The following is a 21,871-nucleotide window of genomic DNA, read 5'->3' on the forward strand; positions in this document are numbered from 1 at the left end:
ATGCAGGGCAAGACATTCGTGGCATAACTGGTTGGGAATCACCGGTAGATGCATATTCAGTGTATGCATATTTAGCAAAGGTACAAAACACGGATGTACTTGTGGAAGAAAAACGAAAAAGAGATGAAGATATTGTAGGGACATCTAAAAGAATGACAAGAAGAAGTGTGGATCAACCTAAAGCTGCAAATCAGCCACCTCCCGAGCATGTTATAGAAGAGGTCAGTCAGGAGCAAAAACAGGATAACAAACAAGAGGGCAAAAATAAGAGCAAGCAGCCAGGATATAAGTTGCAATCTGACATTGAGACAGGAACAAATCTTAAGAAGGTTCTTGAATAACGGATCTTAAACAGTCGGGTGGAATTTACCTTGGGAGAGGTGCTTGGCATTGCCAAGCGAGAATTTCATGATGAGATCATTTACATAATTAAAAGGAAGCGTTAGTTTCTTGGTGATACCACTAGTACATTGCTACAATTTGAAGAGGAAACTGGTTTGTTGGGTATTCGGGCTGAATATGAGCATGAAGTAAGTACAGGATTGTCTATGCAACAGGATGCTACTAATCAATAGACAGCATGTGGAAAAGAGAAGAAAGTGGCTGAAAATGCATTGTCTTGTAGCAATATGCATGGTGGAGTAAGGCAAATGCAACAATATGGAGAAGAGACTCTAGGATTTATTCCTCGAAGTCACTATGCAAGAAATCATTGGGCTAGAGTTACCACTGAAACGATAGTGAAAATAGGGGAACGTGAAACTCCTTCTGTTGCTTTACTTGACCGTGGATCTGAGATAAATGTCATTGAGCGTGGATTGTATGAAAATGGTGCATGGCCTGTAGACACTGATCATGGTTGGCAAATGAGGGCTGCAAATAATTCTTCAGGGGAGCTCTATACTGCATGTCCTAATGTAAAAGTGACGATTGGTGATGTACAGGAAGAGCAACACTTCTTTGTGCAAGATAATTCCTCGTATGCAGTGATTTTGGGACAGCCCTATATTACAGGTGTGCGTATGGAAACAAAGGTGCTTAATGATGGTTCTGCTTATGCAAGAGTCAGAAGCAAGGATGGAAGAAAAGCAGTCCAATTTCTTACTGTTTGTGTTAATCGTCCTAGAAATCGCGATACACTTCGAGAGTCTCCTTTGGTTCCAAATGCAAGGGAATTCAAAGACCTCGATTTTCATTAAGCATTGCTGTAATGCGGGGCTACAGTAGTGTTGTTCAGTGGGTGTACTCACCTCTTGATGAAATGAAGCATGTATTTACTATTGGTAATTCTCAGTTTACAGCAAACAGTTCATGTTGGTTTAAGCCTATGGAAGCTATGTGTAGGGCTGAACGCATATCTATGAAATGGGCTACTAAGAAACTGAGAGCATTGGGGTTGTTAGCTGAAAATGATGGCATTTCAGACATCTTTTATGGGCTGAATATTACTGACACTACGGCTGAAATTTCAGCAACTATACATGCAGAAAATGAGACTGAAAACAGAGTGTTGTCAGTATGCTCTTTGGATATGTATGATGTTATAGCAAAGTTTGCTCAGCAGGAAGGTTTACAATGGGCTGAAGCACTTGTGGAGACAAAGTATAAGACAATTGACAAAAAGGTGAAACCAATTGCTTTGCCACTTCCACTAGAGAGTGAGGGTACGTATGAAAAAGTGTCAAGGCAGCCAAGCTTATGGGATCCTAAAGATATAGGTCATCAGTTTACATGTGAAACATTACAGGAATTGAAAGTTGGTGCAGAAGGGTTTCTTTTGCCTGCTGAGAGAGACTGTTTTATGCGGATGTTGGCTAGACATGGGAAGGCATTTGCATTTCAGCCAAGTGAAATAGGTTGTGTGGATCCAAATTTTGTCTCTCCTATGGTCATATTTACTATGCCACATGTACCATGGAACTTGAGGCCTATTCCAGTGCGTAAAGCTTACTTGCCAAAGCTGATGGATTTACTAAATGAAAAGATTCGCATGAAGATCTTGGAGCCTTCTTCAGCCCCGTACTCAAATCGTTGGTTTACTATGCCCAAAAAGAATGGGGCTTTGAGATTTATTCAAAACATGCAGCCGATCAATAAAGTGACCATAAGAAATGTGGGTGTAGGTCCTGTGGTTGATGAATTTGCAGAGGCTTTTGCAGACAGAGCGATGTATTCTCTGGGTGATCTTTACTCGGGTTATGATCAGTTTCAGCTTGCAATTAAAAGCAAGGATATCACAACCATGAAGACTCCTTTGTGGTTAGTACAGATATGTACTCTCCCACAAGGTGCAACAAACTCAGTGGCACACATGAAAATGCTATGAATAGGGTACTCAGGGATTTTATACCACAATTGACTATGCACTTCTTGGATGATGTTCCAATCAAAGGGTGTGCAGTGGATGAAAAGAATGAAGAGATGGATGCTCATGGATGCAGGCAATTTATTGCAGACCATATTGTGGATTGTGAGAGGATTTTGACACGTCTAGAAGAGGTGCATTTAACTCTTTCTAGACAAAAGTCTGTCTTTGGAGTTGAAGAGGTTTTGATTATTGGGCATATGTGTGGGCCTTATGGACGAAGGCCATCACCAGCAAAAATAGATGGGATTGATAGAATGCAAGATGTATGCACGAATGTATCAGAGGTGCGTAGATTCTTGGGTACATGTATGTTCTATTTGATATGGATTCCTCACTTTACACATGTACCCGATACTCTTTATCAGCTTCTAAGGAAAGGTCAGAAATTTCATTGGGAAAGGAAGCATCAGAAAGCAATGAAGAAATTGAAGCAACTCTTAAAATCTGATACTACATTGAGAATGGCTGACTATTCACATGGAAAGCCTATCATTATTACTGTTGATACAAGCCCAATCGGGATTGGATGGGCAATTGGGCAAGATGATGAGGACGGACAAAGATATGCAATTCGCTTTGGTGCTAACTAAACGACAAAGAAGATATCCATAGGTTAAAAGAGAATTATGGGGAATTGTGGCAGCCCTTAAATGTGATAAAGAGTATTTTATGGGTGCTCATGTAGTCATTGAGACCGATTGTTTGCCGATATTGGGTATAATTACTAGTTGTGCTACTCCGAACATTGCTATGCTCCGGTGGATTGCATACATCAAATCTTTGAACCCTGAATTTCAGCATATTGAAGGAAGAGATAACCCAGTAGCAGACATGTTATCTCAAGCACGTTATGAGAATGAAGATGGGATGATGGATGAGGAGGAAGAAGATGACTTTCTTATGGCTGAAAATGATATTGCAAGAGTGAATTTAGCAATGCAAGGTGTTGCTACAGCATTAAAGAAACTTGGACAACAAAGAGAAGACACTTAAGATGTTTTGTATCTTGTGTCGAAGTGTTTCTAGAAGGCAAATATACAGGAGAGTGGCTGAGAATTTGTCAATACCTCAGTACATTAACAAAGAAAGATGAATGGTCAGATGAGGAGTTTAAGAAAATCAAGAGGAAAGCGAATGGGTTTTTTTTTTAAAGATGGATACTTATGGAAACATACTAAAAAGAAACAGGGTATGCCATTGCGAGTTTTGGGTGACAGAGCTTCACAAGTAAAAGTAATGCAAGAATTTCATGAAAGCTTGTGGGCTGGTCATAGAGGTGTTTGGGGTACTTTTACAAAGATCAAAGAAAGATATTGGTGGCAGGGTATGTATAAGGATGTTGCTCACTTTGTGGAAACATGTACGACATGTCAAATGTATTCATCTATGAGATATCAGGATGGATTCCAACCCACATATCCATTGTCTCTTCATTTTAAGTGGGTGGTGGATTTGGTCACAATGCCTACAGGTCTTTGGCAAATGAGGTATCTTGTGCTTGCTCGTGAAGACCTTCATTTTAAGTGGGTTGTGGATTTGGTCACAATGCCTACAGGTCTTTGGCAAATGAGGTATCAAGTGGAAGGGAAAGCTTTACGTACTAAGATAACAAATGATGTGTGTACTTTTCTCTTAGAAGAGATCTTTTGTCGGTATGGCTGTGTGGGAAAAATTACAGCACACAGGGGTGAGTTGGATGCAGATGAAGCTCATGATTTCTTTGCACGGTTGGGGATAAAGCTTGCTTTAACTTCAGCCTATAACCCTGAAGGAAATGGAAAAAGTGAAAGAGGTCACCCATCTATTGTGAAGGCATTTGCAAAAGCATGTGGAGAGAAAGTAAAAGAGTGGCCACGATTGCTCCCTTATGCTTTGTGGGCCGACAGAACAACTCATAGTGTTGTTACAAGATATATGCCTGCAGACTTGATATATGGTCAAAAACCTATCATGCCGATAGAAGAGATGACAATCACATGGAGTGTGTTACCTTGGGAGGAGGAGTTGAATCGAGAGGAGTTGTTGGCCTTACGCATTAGACAGTTGGAAAGAAAGTCAGAAGACATAGAGGCAGCAACTGCAAAGTTAAGGGCAGCAAGGATACCGAACAAGAAACGGTTTGACAAAAGACATAGACTGAGACCAAGAACCATACAAGATGAGGATTGGGTACTGGTTTATGATAGCAATTTAGATAACCAGCATAGTGCCATGCGTAAAGTTTCCAAAAGATAGTTTGGACCCTATGTGGTAAGACAAGTGTTTGATAATGCTACTTATGCATTAAATGAGCTGGATGGGATAGCTATTAAACTTCCAGTAGTAGGGAAAAGAATCAAATTATTCAAAAGGCGGGAATCTACTACCTATGAGTTGCCAGAATTGGAAGAAAATAGTAGTCATAATACAAGGGCTAGCCAGGAAGATATGGAAGATGAAGAAGTAAAGGATATGGTTGCAGAGAATGAGGAGAACTCAGAATCCGGTGACAACTAGGATTTTGGCACATACCGGAGGATGTGCAGGTTCAGAAGGGGTGGATGTCGTGATGTTATGAGGACACAGTGTGAAAAAGTATGGAATGCATCATCATCCGACTTCTTTATTGATCTAGAGAGTCAATGTGATCTAAACCATTAGTATTAGTGTGAGTTGCATGGATTATCCAAAAATACTAGATTTTTGGATAATTTTAGCCTATTTTTTATATTATTTATTGTAAAAATTTGAAAAAGTTAAAAAAAGCTTCTAGATTAGAATGGCATGCAAAAAGCTAGTGGCTTTTTCAGCCAATTAGGGGATTTTCACAAGAGGGACAGATTGACAAAATTGCGCGCGTCGCAATCGCTGGCTGAAAACTACAGATTGAACTGAAAAAAGAAGAATGAGTGATCTGGGAGATCCGTGACCGGGCGTCCTAGGGTTTTACCCCCCCTTTCGGAGCCAAGGGAGCCATCAGATTTGGGTTCCGAGCAGCAGAGAAGGAGCTGTAATTTTTATGCACGTTTTGTTCTACGAAGAAGCTCTAAGAGATCTAATGCCTAGAAATTGCTTCTGAGTAATACGAAGATTCCAGGTTCTTTCAATACATATTGATTCAATTCATTGTAATTTGTCTTTGTGGTGTTTACCACTTGGGTATTCTCTATCTTCTCTTCCATCTCCTATCTCTACTTCCTTCTACTTCTGATCCCCGGTGGATTCGACCTTTCGACAAAAACCCCTCCGACAACGTATGTCTAGTGGAGAAGGCAACAACTAAGCTTACAATGTAAGAGGCAAGGCTGAAAAGAAAAATGCAAATGCAAGACACAGAAACAGGAGCAAGAGCAAAGAAAAGGATAAGAGTGACATTACTTGCTATCACTGTGGTCGGAAGGGCCACAAGAAACCTAATTGCAGGTACTACAAGAAGGAACAAGAGAGAGAAAAATGCAGGAGATAAAAAGAAAAAGGAAGAAAAGACAGATGCATCGGAGACAACCAAAGGCAAAGAGAAGGCCAATGTGGCCTCTAGCGTGGTCATAGAAGAGCTTTCAGATACAGAGGCTGATGTATTATGTGCAGTTGATTATGATGGCCTTGTATGTCACGTGCAGGATATACAAATTACGAGACTGATGTGATTGATGCACTCTTGTCAATTGATGATGGTGTCACTCAGACTTGGATTGTAGACTCTAGTACCTCTTTCCATGTAACTCCTTGCTTGGAGTGCTTTGCTACGTTCAATGCAGGCAGTTATGGAAAGATGTATCTTGGAAATAACCATGCTTGTAGCATTGATGGGATTGGCACAGTACACTTGTCTTTAGACAATGGTCAAGAGCTTGTATTAAAAGATATCAGATATATGCCTGGCATTAAAAAGAGTTTACTATCTGTTGGTCAGCTTGACTTACATGGCTATACCACACTGTTTGGTGGTGGTTTGTGGAAAGTGAAAAAGGGTTTCATGCTGATTACAAAAGGAACCAAAAAGGGCACTTTGTATTGTTTGCACTGTAAAGCCTTGAATGGCAAGTTTCTTGCAGTTGCTGAAATTTGCAGCCACTTGGAGTTATGGCATAAAAGATTAGGCCATATGAGCCAAAAAGGACTTGATGTCCTTACCTCTCTGAAGAGGGTTAATGGAAAAGGCTCTAAACTTGATTTTTATAAGAGTGTCAATTTGGAAAGCAAATAAAATTTTCCTTTTACTCTGGTACCTTACGTAAGTCCAATGCCTTGGACTTAGTGCATTCTGATGTATGTAGCATGCCCGTGAAATCGTTGGGTAGTGCTACATAATTTGTCTCCTTTATTGATGATTGTTCCAAGAAGATTTGGGTGTACTTGCTGAAAAAGAAAAGTGAAGTATTTGCTGTTTTTAAAACTTTTCATGCATTTGTGACCACTCAAACAGGTAGAAAGCTGAAATGCTTGAGAACTGATAATGGGGGTGAGTTTACATCGACTGAATTCAAGTCCTTTTGTGACTTGCATGGTATTAAGAGGGAGCTTACAGACCCTTACAGCCCTTCTTCAAATGGGGTGACTAAAAGATATAACAGGACTTTATGTGAAAGAGTGTGGTGCATGCTATCCACCACTACTAATCTCCCTCATGCATTTTAGGAAGAGAGACTCAAAACCGCGGTTCACATTTGCAACCACTCTTCAAATAGGTCCTTAAATAATGCCATCCCTAAGGAGGTTTGGTCTGGCAAATCGGCCTCATATAACCATTTACGCATATTTGGGTGTGATGCTTTTGTGCATGTTAGGAATGAGCTGAGGAATAAACTTGACCCAAAATCTACCAAAGGTATCTTCAATGGGCTATGGTGATGAGGGTGAATTTGGCTACAAAGTGTGGTTACCTCAATCCAAGAAAATTATTTACAATCCTAATGTTGTGTTTAATGAGGCAAAATTGTTGAAAGGCACTCTAGCCTCTAATGAAGATCTGAAAAAGGTAAAGTTTCACAGTTTGCAGCCACCTATTACTGCAGAAAATGAACCTCATGGTGCTGTACCACAGGCTGAAACTGATGACCAGCTGGTTATTTTTGAGCCAAATGATGATGGACAGCAAATAGAAGCACAAGGAGGTCATGGACAACAAGATAGGCTTGCTAATTATGAAAATGCAAGTGTTGGAAATGAAAATGAAGGTGCTGTACAGCATGAACAGCATGCTGAAAATGGTTTACAGCAACCAATGAATGCTGAAAATAATATATCTCTACATCTCAGATGTAGACCCAATTCCTGAAAATGTTGATCATTGGGTACGCAGGTCTACACGCATAAGAAGGCAACCACATAGGCTTGACCCCTCCTTGCATTATGTGATGCTTACAGATGAGGATGAGCCTCTTACATACAAAGAGGCCAAATCATGTAAGTTAAGCAAGAAGTGGAAGCTAGCTATGCAGGAAGAGATTAAATCTCTATATGCAAATGATACTTGGGATCTTGTGTCACTACCCAAGGGAAGGAAGCCACTTCCAAACAAATGGGTGTACAAAGTCAAGACAGTTGATGGGAAACCCAAGTACAAGGCAAGGCTAGTTGCCAAAGGGTATGCACAAAAGGAAGGGATTGACTTCCAAGAGGTCTTCTCACCTGTTGTGAAGATGACCACTTTACGTGTGCTTTTTGCTCTTACTGCTGTTTTGGATTTAGAGCTGTATCAAATGGATGTAAAAACAACTTTCTTGCATGGTGACATTGATGAGGAAATCTACATGAAACAACCCCAGGGCTTTGTAGTTCCTGGAAAAGAGCAAATGGTGTGTAAGCTAAAACGCAGCCTGTATGGGCTGAAACAAGCACCACGGTAGTGATACAAAAAGTTTAACACTTTTATACTATCTTATGAGTTTACACGCAGCCATGCAGATCATTGCTTGTACATGAAAAATAATACAGATGGCAGCCCCATCATACTTGTTTTGTATGTGGATGATATGTTGTTAGCTGGGAAAAGAAAGACTAGTTTGGATGCTCTCAAAAATCAGCTAAAATCAGCTTTCTCCATGAAAGATTTAGGGAATGTAGAGCATATTTTGGGCATGAGGATTTGTAGAGATAGAATGCAGAAATTGTTGTTTTTATCTCAAGAAAAGTACATTGGAAAGATACTGGACAGATTTAACATGGCTGAAGCTAAGCCTTTTGGAGTACCCTTACCTCCTTATGTCAAGCTTAGCAAAGCCAACAGCCCAAAAGATGACATAGAAGCAAATGCTATGAAGGGAGTTCCTTATGTATCAACTTGTGGCTCTCTTATATATGCTATGGTTGCTACTCGTCCAGACATTGCTCATACAATGGGAGTTGTTAGTAGGTTTATGTCAAATCCTGGCAAAGCACATTGGGAAGCTGTCAAGTGTATTCTTCGATAGCTTAAGGGTACACAAAGAAAAAGTATTTTCTATGGGCAGGGTGCACTTAGTTTGCAGGGTTATTGTGATGCAGACATGGCAGGTGACTTGGACACTCGTAGGTCCACCAGCGGGTATGTCTTTACAGTTGTTGGTGGAGCTGTTTCTTGGTGTTCCAAGTTGCAGAATATTGTTGCACTAAGTACCACTGAAGCTGAATACATATCAGCTACTGAGGCTTCTAAGGAAGCTATATGGTTGAGCAGACTTGCAGATGATCTCGGCATGTCTATGGGTACTGCATTTTTGGGATCTAATAGCCAGAGTGTTGTGTATCTGGCTAAGAATGCCATGTATCATTCATGCACAAAGCATATAGGTATGTGATATCACTTCATTAGACAGATTCCGGAAGATGGTCAAATCACATTGACCAAGATTAAAACACAAGATAACCGTGCAGATGTTCTCACTAAAAGTCTAAGCAAAGCTCAGCACGAGCATTGCATTCGACTAGTGGGAGTTGGTTAGCTAGAGGTTCATATTTGACCTTTAAGTGGGACGTTGTTAGGATATAAAGGCCCGCTAACCTTCGTGTATAGTACACCATGTATAGTACACGCACATTGTACATGAGAATGCATCCTTCATGTGCCCTAAGTATAAATACATTTTATTATTTGTGTACCAACACATTTTGCTGGTACACTCTAATCGTCTTGGACTTTCACTTTGCTCACACTCTCTCCAGCCGTCACATTCTCACGCTCACTCCTATTGTTCAACCTCCATCTCTCACAACTGTGTCGCTACAGATCTAACATTGCATTCCGAATTTGAGAAAGTAGTTGTTGAATATTGATGAGGTGCTGATCGACGATGAGACAATAAACATCACCCTTCGCTAAATTGTCTTGCCTTGGGTTTCACCCTTCGCTAAATTGTCTTTGAGGGGGGCACAGCAGCCCCTCACATTTGTGGAGTTGACACACCTCTGATTGCAAGAGGAATAGACTAGGAAGAATGTTGCTATGAGTTCAAGTGATGTAGCCATGCTCTCCAAATACAAAGGCAAAGGCAAAGCAAAGCAGCCAGTGAAAAATCAGCCAAGGGCTGATGTGGGACAGTCACCTAGCAAGTCTGCCCATAATGCAAATAAAGGCAAGCAAAAAGAAAAATGCCATACTGTAAGAAACCTAGTCATTATATTGAAGAATGCAAAAAAAGATTGGCTAAAGAGAAGAAGAAAAACTCCAATCCAAGAGAGATCCGCCACTCCATCTTCAGATGGGGATGCTATAGCCAACTTTGTTGATGCAATTTTGACATGCAATAATGAGAGTTCTATGGCTGATTCTACATTGAGTGCTGCTGAAAAATAGGATACATGGTACTTTGACAATGGGGCATCCAAGCACATCACTTCACAAAAGTGTCTATTTACATCTATGCATCCATCCCTTGTGGGAAAGAGAGTTACATGTGCAAATAACTCTAGCTATGATGTCTATGGGATTGATCCAATATTGATTATTGTTGCAGATGGATCAAACTTTATGCTTTTGGATGTATTGATTGTGCCTGAGATCACTAAAAATCTATTGTCGATTTCAACATTTAATAAGCAAGGCCTTCAGCTCATCTTTGAAGATGACAAGTGCATTGTGAGAGTCAAAGAGCTTGATTATGCTCTTCGCTTGTTAGACACTTTGTATAAAGGTCTCTTCTTGTTGGATACATATGAGAGTAGATCTCATGATGCTTTGGCAATTAGCACACTTACACCAATTAACTACATTGCGGAGCTATGGCATGCCCATTATGGTCACATGAGTTTTGGTAGTCTCATGACACTTCAGTGTTGTCAAATGGTGGATGCCTTATCTCTTGTTGAGACCCCACCTCCCCATGAATGCGAGGGATGTATTTTGGAAAAGATGCATCATTTTGCCTTCAAAAAGGATGGTTCAGTGCGTGTTATCTATGAGTTGCAGCTTATACACTCTGATGCATGTGGTCCCATATGGACGCAAGCTCTTGGGGGTCATCTTTTTTTTTTTCACAAGTAAAATGTGGCTGATTATATTACTCAAAAAAACTAATTACAACGGAGTGCTTATGCTCAACAGACTAGCTAGAGCCGATGAAAGTCACAAGTACATCATGTATACAAGCCTCTCAAGGTGATCTAGGGGGGTGGGGGCAAGAAGCCATGAAGGGGGGGTGTATCGCCATTTGGGGTTGCCTGCCTGCATCACGAAAAACAAGTCCTGGCAGCCCCAAGTGCACATGAAGTGGCATCTGAGCTCCTGACGAGCCCTAGACTCACCCTGCACCTGATCCCAACGGCCGCGGAGGGATTGGATAATGGAGGTCCAGAGCTCTGCTAAGGTTGCCTATACTGAAAGTCCCTCTCCGTCGAAAGCCTCCTGACACCATGCCTTCCAGATATGCCAACCAGTAAGACTCCTTATGATCTCCCATGCCTCAAAGCGGTCTACTGTGGGCTCCAGAACCTGGCGGATGAGGAGAGCCTCTAAACGGACCACTGCGCACGAACTTGCATTGATAATGAATATCGTCTTGCATCCCCGCCTCATACAGAAGGTGACGGCCCTCGCTGACCACCTACCAGCAGAAAGCTCCCCGTGAGATACATCCAAGGCTGGGTGCTATACGGCGAAAGATGCGGCATGCTCCTCTCCACACGAATTGCGCCACCTCACATGCCTAAAGGCAGTGCTTTGGGGTTTCCAGAGGCTGCTGTGTGTAGCACTTACAACCTCCCTCCTGCATCTGGGCAAGCCAGCTTCCCACCACCAAGCCTCCATGTGCCACAAGCCAAAGAAAATACGATACCCTCCTTGGCCTCCAGCTATCCCATAAGCGGCGCTAGAAGGTCCGCCGGAAAGGCTCCGTAATATTGTGCTCCGCCCAGTGCTTGCTACGTGACGGCACCCAATCTATATCCTCCTACATCAATATGTATCTGCCAATCCTGGTGGTATACTCTAGGAGCCTCGGTGGCTTTTTGGCAACCGCAGTGGCCAACCATAGCCACTCTCTCAGATCCCACTCCAGCTCATTAAGTGACCTGCCCTCCCAGATGCAAAGGCACCACTCCCTGAGCTCCTACCAAAAGACAAAAGGGTTCAACCACCATGTCTTTCCCTGAAGGCCAATCACCCAGATCCTCTTCCATGAAAGGACAGCTATCCTCTCATCCTGCTACCCTCTGTCAAGAGCTAGACGCCCCCCCTCCTGTATGGTGAAGAAGGTCCTAGGTGGAGCGCCGCCCACTCTACCTACCATCTCTAGGGGGATGCCTACTGGTGAGAACCTAGTGGCCCATACCTCCCTAGACTCTATTGGCTCTCATATCAAGGGAGCAAGCCACTCCTGAGGTATTGCTGTGTCTATCGCCCTTCTCCTCAACTCCACTCCTCTCTGACATCCTGCTACTCGCTACAGCACCTCCTCGTCCACCATCCTGTACAACTCCCACCATGTCCTAATGGTACGAGCTAGGCCAGCCTCCCAACCAAGCCACTAGATGTGGGGGCGCTCGCCAATCTGCGCCTCTTCCCAATCCCTGACCTGGGGATTCCAAATCACCGGCCGACGGTCTCTCTCCTTCTGGCAACCTGGGGGGCTCTGGATTAGGGCCTTACGAAGGCCTTGCCACACGTGGAGCAAGCTACGTAGGAAAGGTAATCCAGGGGGGGTGATCTGACCTGACATGAAGATCCATCTCAAGGATGGCCTCCACTCACTGCCAAGCCTCGGTCTACAATCCTGAAGGCCTTCCTGCAATAGGACCTTCCAGGTCTACCCTCCCGATGTGAGGCCACGGACAACTAGCTTGCCCAAAAGGACCATACTCTAATACTCTAGGTCTATGATCCCAATCCCTCGATGCCGTATAATTGTTGCCCATGCCACCTTGGCCCTGGAATCCCTAGAGCTGTCTGACCCAGACCAAAGGAAGTTCCGCACTAGACGGCAAAGCTACACTACGCAGGATGAGGAGAAGCACCAACACGAGACGATGTACTAGGTCATTGCTAGGAGGACCATGTTAACCACCAGGGCTCGGCTGGCTAGTGAGAGGCGAGCCGTGCTCCAGCAGGTCAATTTCCTCCGGGGACTGGAAGAAACTGCTCAGCGGGAGTGATGCCGAGTCCCACTTCGAACCCTAGGTAATGGACGGCCTGCCCTCCGTTCACCCATCTAAATCCTAGGTGGATGCCCCACTCCGTGCTAGAGTCCGGGTTTGTGAGAAAACCAACCAACTTTCGCCAGTTGATTTTCACTCCCGCTGCAAAACAGAACACCTCAAGAGCCAGCCTCACTCTCTCCAGCATCAACTCATCCTCCTCTATGTAGAGTGTTGTATCATCTGCATACTCTAAGTCTAGCAACTCGGTCTCCTCTCTCACTGGAAGTCGGAGGCCATGTAATCCGCTCACACGTGACCTGCGGAAGTGAGACATCGCTTCTGCAAAGAGTAGGAACAGGTAAGGGGCCAGGGGGCAACCCTACCGAACCGATCTCTCTAGTCGAAGCTCCACCCCTCACCTACCACATATGAGGACCCTGTTGGTAGCCGATCTGTAAAATGCGGAGGTCCCGCAAATCCAAGCCAGGGGGAAACCCAACCTCACCATGGTGCCCTCTAGAAAATCCCAGTCCACCCTGTCATAAGCTTTCTTGAAATCCAAGAGTAGTACGGTCACTCTCTGCCCACTGTGCTGAGCACACTCTGCTGCCTCAAAGAAGGTGAATACATTGTCTAGGATACTCCTATCCTAGACAAAGCCTATCTTCTTCTATATCATTCTTTAATTATGTGAAGAAAATTAAGCTCCTACCAACACGCCGTTGTTCCATCTCCCCCGACATCTCCAGTGCGCCCCCCGTTGACCCGTGGCATGCGCCGCCACCTCCCCGCCTTCTGTGCCGCCTACCCCCCGTCTCCCCCCAACACAACCCCCCCGTCTTCCCCCCAGCGCGCAGCGCAACCCCCCTCCGTCTTCTCCCAGCGCGACTCCTCTCCCCTAACACGACCCCCCCTCCCGTCAGTCCCCGCCCGACACCACGCCTTCTACCCCTCCCCCCCTTACACGCCTCACCTCCCCTGCTACAAACACGATACTACCGCCCCCACCTGGAAACCTACCACCCCACCCGCCTGAACCCGCGATGTGTCCTCCCGCCTGGGGATCTGGTTCCCCACCCCTCCGCACTCCCCCCCCCCCGGCGGCCTTTTCCCGTAATGTGGCCCGCAGCATTGCCCGATAGGCCTAACACAATCTCTCGCCTCGCTGCAAGCTAGACTACAGCAGTGTCCAACACCTCCCCCACCGTGTAAACAAGCTTTTCCCACCCCCCCTCCTCGCCATCGGTCCTCCTCCCCTCCAGTTGCTCCCTTCCTCTGCAGCAACATATCCCCCCCTCCTCCGACAGCACAGCAGCATGAGTGGTAGGTCCTCATTGGGACATGCAATGGAAACCTCTGGTCAAACACCGGCGCATTCTACGAGTGCCCCCCAGTCAAACACCTTGCGCATCATCCTCTATGAGGAACAACTCTTGGCCGTCCGGGCCACAAAGTTTGAGCTGAAAGAAACAGCGATCTTTGGTCAGGTCGTTGGACATTCCCCATTGAGAGCCCAGCTGCGGGACTGGCTCCACTCCACGCTACGCATTGGCGCAGCGCAGATCTTGGAGGCAGTGCTAATGGGCTGAGGGATCTTCATGGTTCGACTCACCTCTGCGGACGCAGCCCGTGAGTTGGTGAAGAGCTCGCCCTATGCCTCCACGAAGGGGGTCATCTACATGGTTCCCTGGTATAGCGGCTTCACAGTGGAGTCATTTGCACTCCACAACAGTTTTCTCAGATACCCAGTCACCCTACTTTTTCCTGGACTGGCGATAGAATACCGCCAGTTAGTGGAGGACTTTGGATGGCTTTTTGGCACAGTTCTCCCTGCTTCCTTCGCGGATGCAGTGACAGCTGCAGGAGTCCCAAAGGTACGAGTGGCCGTGAAAGACACAAAAGGCATACCAAAGTTCCTCGAGATTGAGGCTGGAGGTCACTCCTTTAGGCAACAGGTCATTGTGATTGGGCAACCAAGGCAGTGCCTGCACTGCCATGACTTTGGACATCACGCAGCAGACTGTATGCGTTTCGGGGCCAAGGCGTCTCCGGCGATGGGCCCACAGGTGAATGCCGACGACTTCACACGGGTCTAGAGACGACAGAGAGGGAGACGACAAGGGGGGCCACAGCCAGCGCCTCAGTTGCAACCTCGATAGCAGGGCGCATGAGGGCGAGCAACGCCCCCTTGGCAGAGCACTCCATAGCCCCCCCTTGCCCATCCCACCCGACAGGACCGCAGTCCCCCACAACCACCACTCGCGCCACAGACTACCGCACCTGAGATTCCACAACCCCCACACCCACCCTCCACCACCTCCGAGGCTCCCCCCACTGACCCTGGCCCACAAACCCCTCCCCCCCTTCCAGGGCCACCAGCACCCCCACAACCCCCACACCCACCCTCTACCGCCTCCCAGGCTCCCCCCACTGACCCTGGCCCACAACCCCCCCCTTCCAGGGCCACCAACCCCCGCCACATACTTCCGACCATCCCTCGACCCTCTTCCCCCCCACCATCTACACTGTCCAACACCCTCCCTGATCCGCACCCGTTTCAGGTGATCTCCCCCAGACCCACTCCCGCTCATCCCACAGGAGGTGATGAGCCACACACACCTACATCCTCCCCGCACCAGCAGACTTCCCCCTCCCACACAGCCACCAGCTCATCTGCCCCTGCCGCCCTTCACACCTTCCCAAGACAGGCACAGCTGTTGCCACAAGAGTTTTTCCGCACTGGCCCGTGGTCCTACCTGAGAGTTGTGGAGCGTCGAGAGTTTCCACTACCTCTAGAGTTGGGGATCTTCGTGGTTCGTATGTCAAGGAGAGGCAAGGTCCATCTACTAGCACCACCGGATGGACCAAACTACTCTTTCTTCTTTCAGTCCTCTCACTCAGGGGATTGGACGACAACACAGATAGAGGAGGAGTTGAAGAGCCAAGTGGTGGACCACATCTCCCAGTGGATGGGAGAAGAAGGACAAGCATTGTTTGCACAGCAATGGCCTGGTTGCATGATGGACATTAACTGGTGGGCTAGTACTGAGGTCCCACACTTGAGCATTATATTTCGAGCCCCTCCACAGTGGAGGGCTCCGAGGGATGTGATCGAGTGGCCCCTGGCACAGGCGGCCTGTTTCTACCAGTGTACGGAGTCACAACTCTCAGCATGGCTGATAGATGCATTGATTGTACCACCTGGAGCATCTATCATCCCTATGGTCTGGCCGAGGGCCACCATGGGGGACTGGAGTTCGCCGTCCAGACTTGCGGCAAAGCGTACTTGCATGCCCCATAGTTTCTCATCCTCATCAGCATCTTCCACACCGAACATATGTCTGTTCGGTCAATCGCAGGTTTCCCCATGAGCTTGCACCTTGCATCTTGGAATGTGAATAGTCTCCACTACAGTGGGACACGTGGATCCAAAAAGTTGATTGTTCGGCAAGAGCTACAACTTGCCCTTGCCAAACGGATCGACATTTTACTTTTACAAGAGCACAAGCTCACTCCCTCCCAGGCCCAGCGGGTAGGGAAGGTACTCCCGGGCAACTCGCACACTTACTAGAAGCACACCATAGGTACCCACGGCAGGAGTGGAGGCGTATACACCTCTATTGGCCCAAGTCTCACCGCCTGTGTACAAGACCACGGGACGATAGTGGCAGGGAGGGTTCTATAGATCAGACTAGATATTGGAGACTCGTGTCTTCGAGTCCTCGACGTCTATGCCCCTACGAAGGTTAGAGCATGCAGCAGGTTTTGGGTGGAGATCACAGATGGACTCCTAGAGATGGACTCCTAAATCATTGAAGGAGACTTCAACAACCTGGAGGCTTTGGAGGACCAGCAGGGCAGAGGCAAAAACTATCAGAGCATGACCGGGGAGGAGCAAGAGGCATGGGAGGTATTTCTATTGGCAGTAGGTGCACATGATGCCTGGAGAGACCCTGCCTTCCACAGGAGGGAAAGGTCGCTGGACTTCTCTTGGGGATATAGGCGGCTAGGTGAAGTCCTGCTGGAGCGGTTGAACAGGTTTTATGTGGGAGAGTGGGGAGGCTCTCATAGGGGCCAGATTGGGCAGTTGGCTGGCAAGCACCACATTGTCTAATCACTGCCCGGTTCTCCTGACACTAGAACCCTAGCATCTGCCCTAGACACTCGATCCTGTAGGATCCCTGAATCGATCTATAGGAGGGAGGATGTGACGAGGCAGATAGAGCAACTCTGGACTAGGGAGTGGGGCAAGAGGGACCAGATCGCAGAGGAGGTTGCAGAGGTCCTAGCCAAGTCGAGCAGAATCTGCCAAGAGGCAGCCATATAGGCCACGCAGCAAAGCTGGGAGGAGGAGAGAGCGCTCCGGCGCGACCTTGCAGCCACGCAGAGATTACTACAGGAGACACCAGGGGATCCCACCCTCCACGCACGTGAGGTGTGAGCACGAGCAGCCATTGCTGGCCTAGAGGACAAGTGCTCTGAGTTTTCATTCCGCACCTCAGCAACTTTTTGGGCGCAGAAGCGGGACACAATGTGCGGGGAGTTTTTCCAAGTGCACCAGCCTCGCACCTCAGGAGAGCAGATACGCAACCTTCGAGATCAATATGGGAGGACTTGTTCAAGCCCAGACGAGGTGATGGAGATTGCCACTGATTACTACAGACGCCTTTTCCAGCAAGAGACAGCCTCACCTAGAGGACAGCGATGTAGGCAGTAGGTCTGGGATCACATCCCGTCCCTTGTCACAAAGAATATGGAATGCCCCCTCCTAGGCCCCTTCACAGAGAAGGAACTAGAGGAGACTTTTCATACACAAGACGGGTAGAAATGCCTAGGAGAGGATGGCCTTTCTTAGGCCTTCTTTACTATCTACTGGTGGTGAAGGACCCCCTACTGATGGCCTTCCAAGAGATTTTCACTTCAAGACAGATGCCAGGGAGCCTTTCGGTAGGCCTTATCAGCCTTCTCCCCAAAGAGGGAGACCGCCGATTGGAGCTTTCCCAGTGGAGACTAATCACCTTATTGCCAGGGTCAAAGAGAAAAAATTGGGTGCTTATGGAAGTTGCCATGGCAATGCTTAATGAAAAGAATTTGCCAAATGCTTATTGGGTTGAAGTTGTGGTTACTGCGGTTTATGTGCTAAATCGAATACCTATAGTTGGGGTTCATGATTTGACTCCATATGAGAAACTACATGGGCACAAGCCCGACATTAGTCACCTAAAAGTATTTGGCTGCATTGCCTATGTACATGTGCCTGATAAAAAGAGAAAGAGCTTAGACCCGAAAGCTGTCAAAAGTGTCTTTCTTGGCTATGCATAGGAGAGAAAGACTTACAAATGCTATGATCCGTCCATCAGGAAACCCTGATCAGCAGGGTAGGAAATTTAGGGGAAGAATAATTCAATAGAGTTCAGCCCAAGAGGAGACAAAACAAGCTGCTAAGAAGAGAGAAGCCGACCGCCAAACTCAATAGCAAGAAACTACAAGCGAGAGGATGGTTAGTGAACAAGGGAAGTAGAGTTCTACGCCATCAAGCCAAGGAGAAAGAAGAAGAATCATGTTGAGAATCCCAAGCAAAAAGATCGGAGCCACAATAGAAGGGGGCACAAACCTAGAAGCCACCCAAGTAGAATCAAGGAGACAGGAAGAAGAACACAAAATGAAACAGGAGGAAGAAGATGCAAGTTTGTGGAGAGCGGAAGAGGAGTCAAAAAGATCTGAAGAAGAATGTAAGAAGAAACAAGAGGAAGAGGAAGAGAGACTAAGACGAGAGGAGGAAGAGCAGGTGGCCATGGCCATCAGAAGATCAATGAAGCAACCTTATCGATCTCAGGAGCTAGCCATGATAAGCCCTACACGTGAGGATGTGCCTAGTACAAGTGTTGTTGCAAAGAAGGCTAAGCAAAGACCAATGGTAGAAGGGAAGGGAAAGGTCCCCATGCATGCAATCCCACTAGTCATGGCCCCGACAATCACCCCAACACAAGAAGCCACAGAAGTGGTAGTTAATGAAAGCAACGTAATGGCATGGGTGCAATATCTATTAGGCAAAGTAGTACAAGAACCGGCACCTACGGCATCAGAAGGAGCTCCACTCGCAGGAACCAAAAGGCCAACAATAGAGCTGATGCGAAATCACACCAAGGACCGACGGTACCCCACCTTGAAGTATCTCTGACCACTGCTATTGCACTAGCCTCATTTCTCCCCTGTGACGGCTGTGTTTATGGACAAATTTCATCTCAGTATTCTATGTTTGTATTTCTTATTTACACCACATTAGGTACATCTGGGGCACTACAGAACTCTCTCCTTCAATTCATCACCATCATCTAACAATTTTAGAATTGTACTCGGGGATCTCATTTTTTGTAGCCTACATCACTGCCCTATACTGAAGAGTAAAAGGCATGCAAATGCTCAAGTGATTCTCTAGTGTTGTGCTTGGAGCTTGTATACTCCTGCGATCTTGCTTTGATTAATACAAGTAATGGGTTACAACTGGTATGATGTCTTTCAAATGCTCAAGGGATTCTGTAGTGTTGTGCTTGGACCTTGTATACTCTTGCGATCTTACTTTGATCAATACAAGTAATGGGTTACAACTGGTATGATGTCTTTGCAGGCCTTCTAGGGCACTTGTCTCTATTAGACCAATTTTCTGGTACAGTCAGTGCATGTTATATCATGTGTGATGCTGATAGTCCACAATAAACACGCTCCATCTAGTGGATACCCAAGCATCTCTCTAATTGTCTATAATTATCGCTATGTTACTCGTTCTAACTAGTTCTCTATGGCTTTCTAGTCTCTGCATCCCTCCATCTTGTTCCGCTTTAACTATCTATCCACACACTCTCTGCTCTCTGACCCTCTCTCTTCTCTTCATCTATCTTTATAGATTTCTCTAAGTCCTAGAATCTGTACGAGATGTCGAAACCGCAAGTATATGTGTATAAATAGACTGCAAGTAGGTTAACGAGAGAGAGAGAGAGAGAGAGAGAGAGAGACCTCGCTGGTTCCATTGACAGCGAACCATTTGACGCCGGCATGAGAGGCCGCGTCAAGCAGCTGCGGGAGAGCATGGGCGATGCGACGGTCTTGAAGGTGGCAGTGTGCATCGAAAAGAGAAACCGGACTCTGCATCATCCTCTTTTTTCTTCATCGCATCACATTACATATGATTTTATTTATTTATAGCATTAAGCATACAAACTTCCTTCTTCGGTGAAATATTAAATACTATATGCTGGCTGCGCTTCGTTTTCTAAGACACAAAGGACATGACTCTTATCTTGTTGTACGTAGTGTATCGGGTCTTGGACATGCATGTCTGCTACAAGTCCATGTTGATGAGGGTGTGGCATCTCCAAAATTAAATGGTTGATTCGCTAGGCAATGGCTTTTGACATGAGTATATAGATTGTATTGAGCATAGTTAATGGTCTCTGATCCTCAACTTGAATCTTTGTTGAGACTTAGGCACTAGTTTGATCACTACCCTATTGATTGCTAGAGAAATGGCTTATGTTTGAATCAATTGAGAAGCTTACATAGATCATTAGCCACGAGATCACAAAATGTTTGGTAAAACTCTATCGTTAGCCCATTGGGGCATGGGGCTTTCTTCCTCTTCATTTTGAAGGTGACAAATCACAAATCCTCCATGGTGAAGGGTTTATCAAGTAGGAGTCCCCTTTCTTCAAGTACCCTAGAAGTGATGGACTTGAGGAGGTCATGTGCCTTAATTCTAGCAATCCCATCATCAGCGAAGGGGAAACCCACTATGCCCAAAAGGTGAACATCAAATGCCTTAACAATATCTTCTCTTCTATGAGTGCATTGACTTCAGCATCCATTATACTCACCACACTATCACGCTTCTGCTTTAGCCTCAAAGGTGTAGCAATATTAGATGGAGAGTTGGTTACAATTAGCCACTTGGCACCAACTTGGATCTTCACAACCTCAACCTACTTTGATCTTATGCTGAAAGAAAATCATCCACATTTTGAAGCAATCATACCATAATGAAATCACCAAGATATCATACAAGTGTCAGAAGTGGTGCAGCAATGGAAGCATAGACAAGTGTTGAAATAAACCGTTGAACACAAGACAAAAGAGAAAGAAAACAAAAGAACAAAAGGACACTACAAAAGGAAGGAGTACATGTGAAAGTGCATGTGAAAAGTGAGCTTTTGGAGCGAGCTTTTTTTAGCAACCTCAAGTTTTATTCCACATAGTCCATTTGGTCCTCTTTCTCTTTTGGGTATATATCAAGTACCAATGCTGCTCCTTCATTGCCACCACCACCACCATGACATCTTACTCTCGCCCTCCTCATTAGAACCACAACCGATTCTCCTCTCTCTCTCTCTCTCTCTCTCTCTCTCTCTCTCTCTCTCTCTCTCTCTCTCATATGTTGGGAACAAACCACCGACATCTCACTCCCCTCAATAACATTACCACTACTAGCACCACCATGTCTTCCTCTCCTCCTCGTTAGAACCACAATTGATTCTCCTCTCTCTCTCTCTCTCTCTCTCTCTCTCTCTCTCATATCTTGGAAACCCATAATATGCATCTCCCTCTCCTCCTCCCCTCAATAACACCCTCTCTCTCTCTCTTTGTCTTTTTCACCCCCAATTCTCTCTCTCTCTCTCTCTCTCTCTCTCTCTCTCTCTCTCTCTCTCTCTCTCTCTCTAAGGATGCATTAGTAGTTCTCTCTCCTTAACTTATTTACATCACTAGATTAAGCTTATGTGTTTATCTTTGATAATATTATCACAATGTTAATGGTTCGATTATGCATACATATGAGATATCATACTATATATGCATTCATATCCCCCCTCTCTCCCTTCTTTGCACGTATTTTATAATTACATCTTGATGTGTTAGTATTTTAATTATGCACACACGAGCAAACAACTGACACATCCACTAATAGTTGCACATTGTTCTCTC

General features: G+C 45.8%; 1 protein-coding gene across 3 annotated transcripts in view; it reads right to left on the reverse strand.

Moving 5' to 3' along the window:
* LOC148022499 (TatD related DNase) overlaps window positions 1–20,162 on the reverse strand; it is a 77,647-nt gene extending 57,485 nt beyond the window's left edge. Inside the window, exon 1 of one of the 3 annotated variants that reach the window (XM_087695470.1) lies at window positions 19,913–20,162. In XM_087695470.1, coding sequence (XP_087551596.1) covers window positions 19,913–20,050 — 138 coding nt within the window. In that variant the 5' untranslated portion in view covers window positions 20,051–20,162. The remainder of the gene's footprint in view (window positions 1–19,912) is intronic. The other 2 variants (XM_087695468.1, XM_087695471.1) reach the window with 2 other exon arrangements.
* Window positions 20,163–21,871: the final 1,709 nt, after the last annotated feature.

The sequence above is a fragment of the Lygodium microphyllum genome, chromosome 16 (assembly GCF_053477565.2).
Source record: "Lygodium microphyllum isolate KBCC chromosome 16, Lygodium_microphyllum_v1.1.10, whole genome shotgun sequence".
NCBI classification, from domain to species: domain Eukaryota; kingdom Viridiplantae; phylum Streptophyta; class Polypodiopsida; order Schizaeales; family Lygodiaceae; genus Lygodium; species Lygodium microphyllum.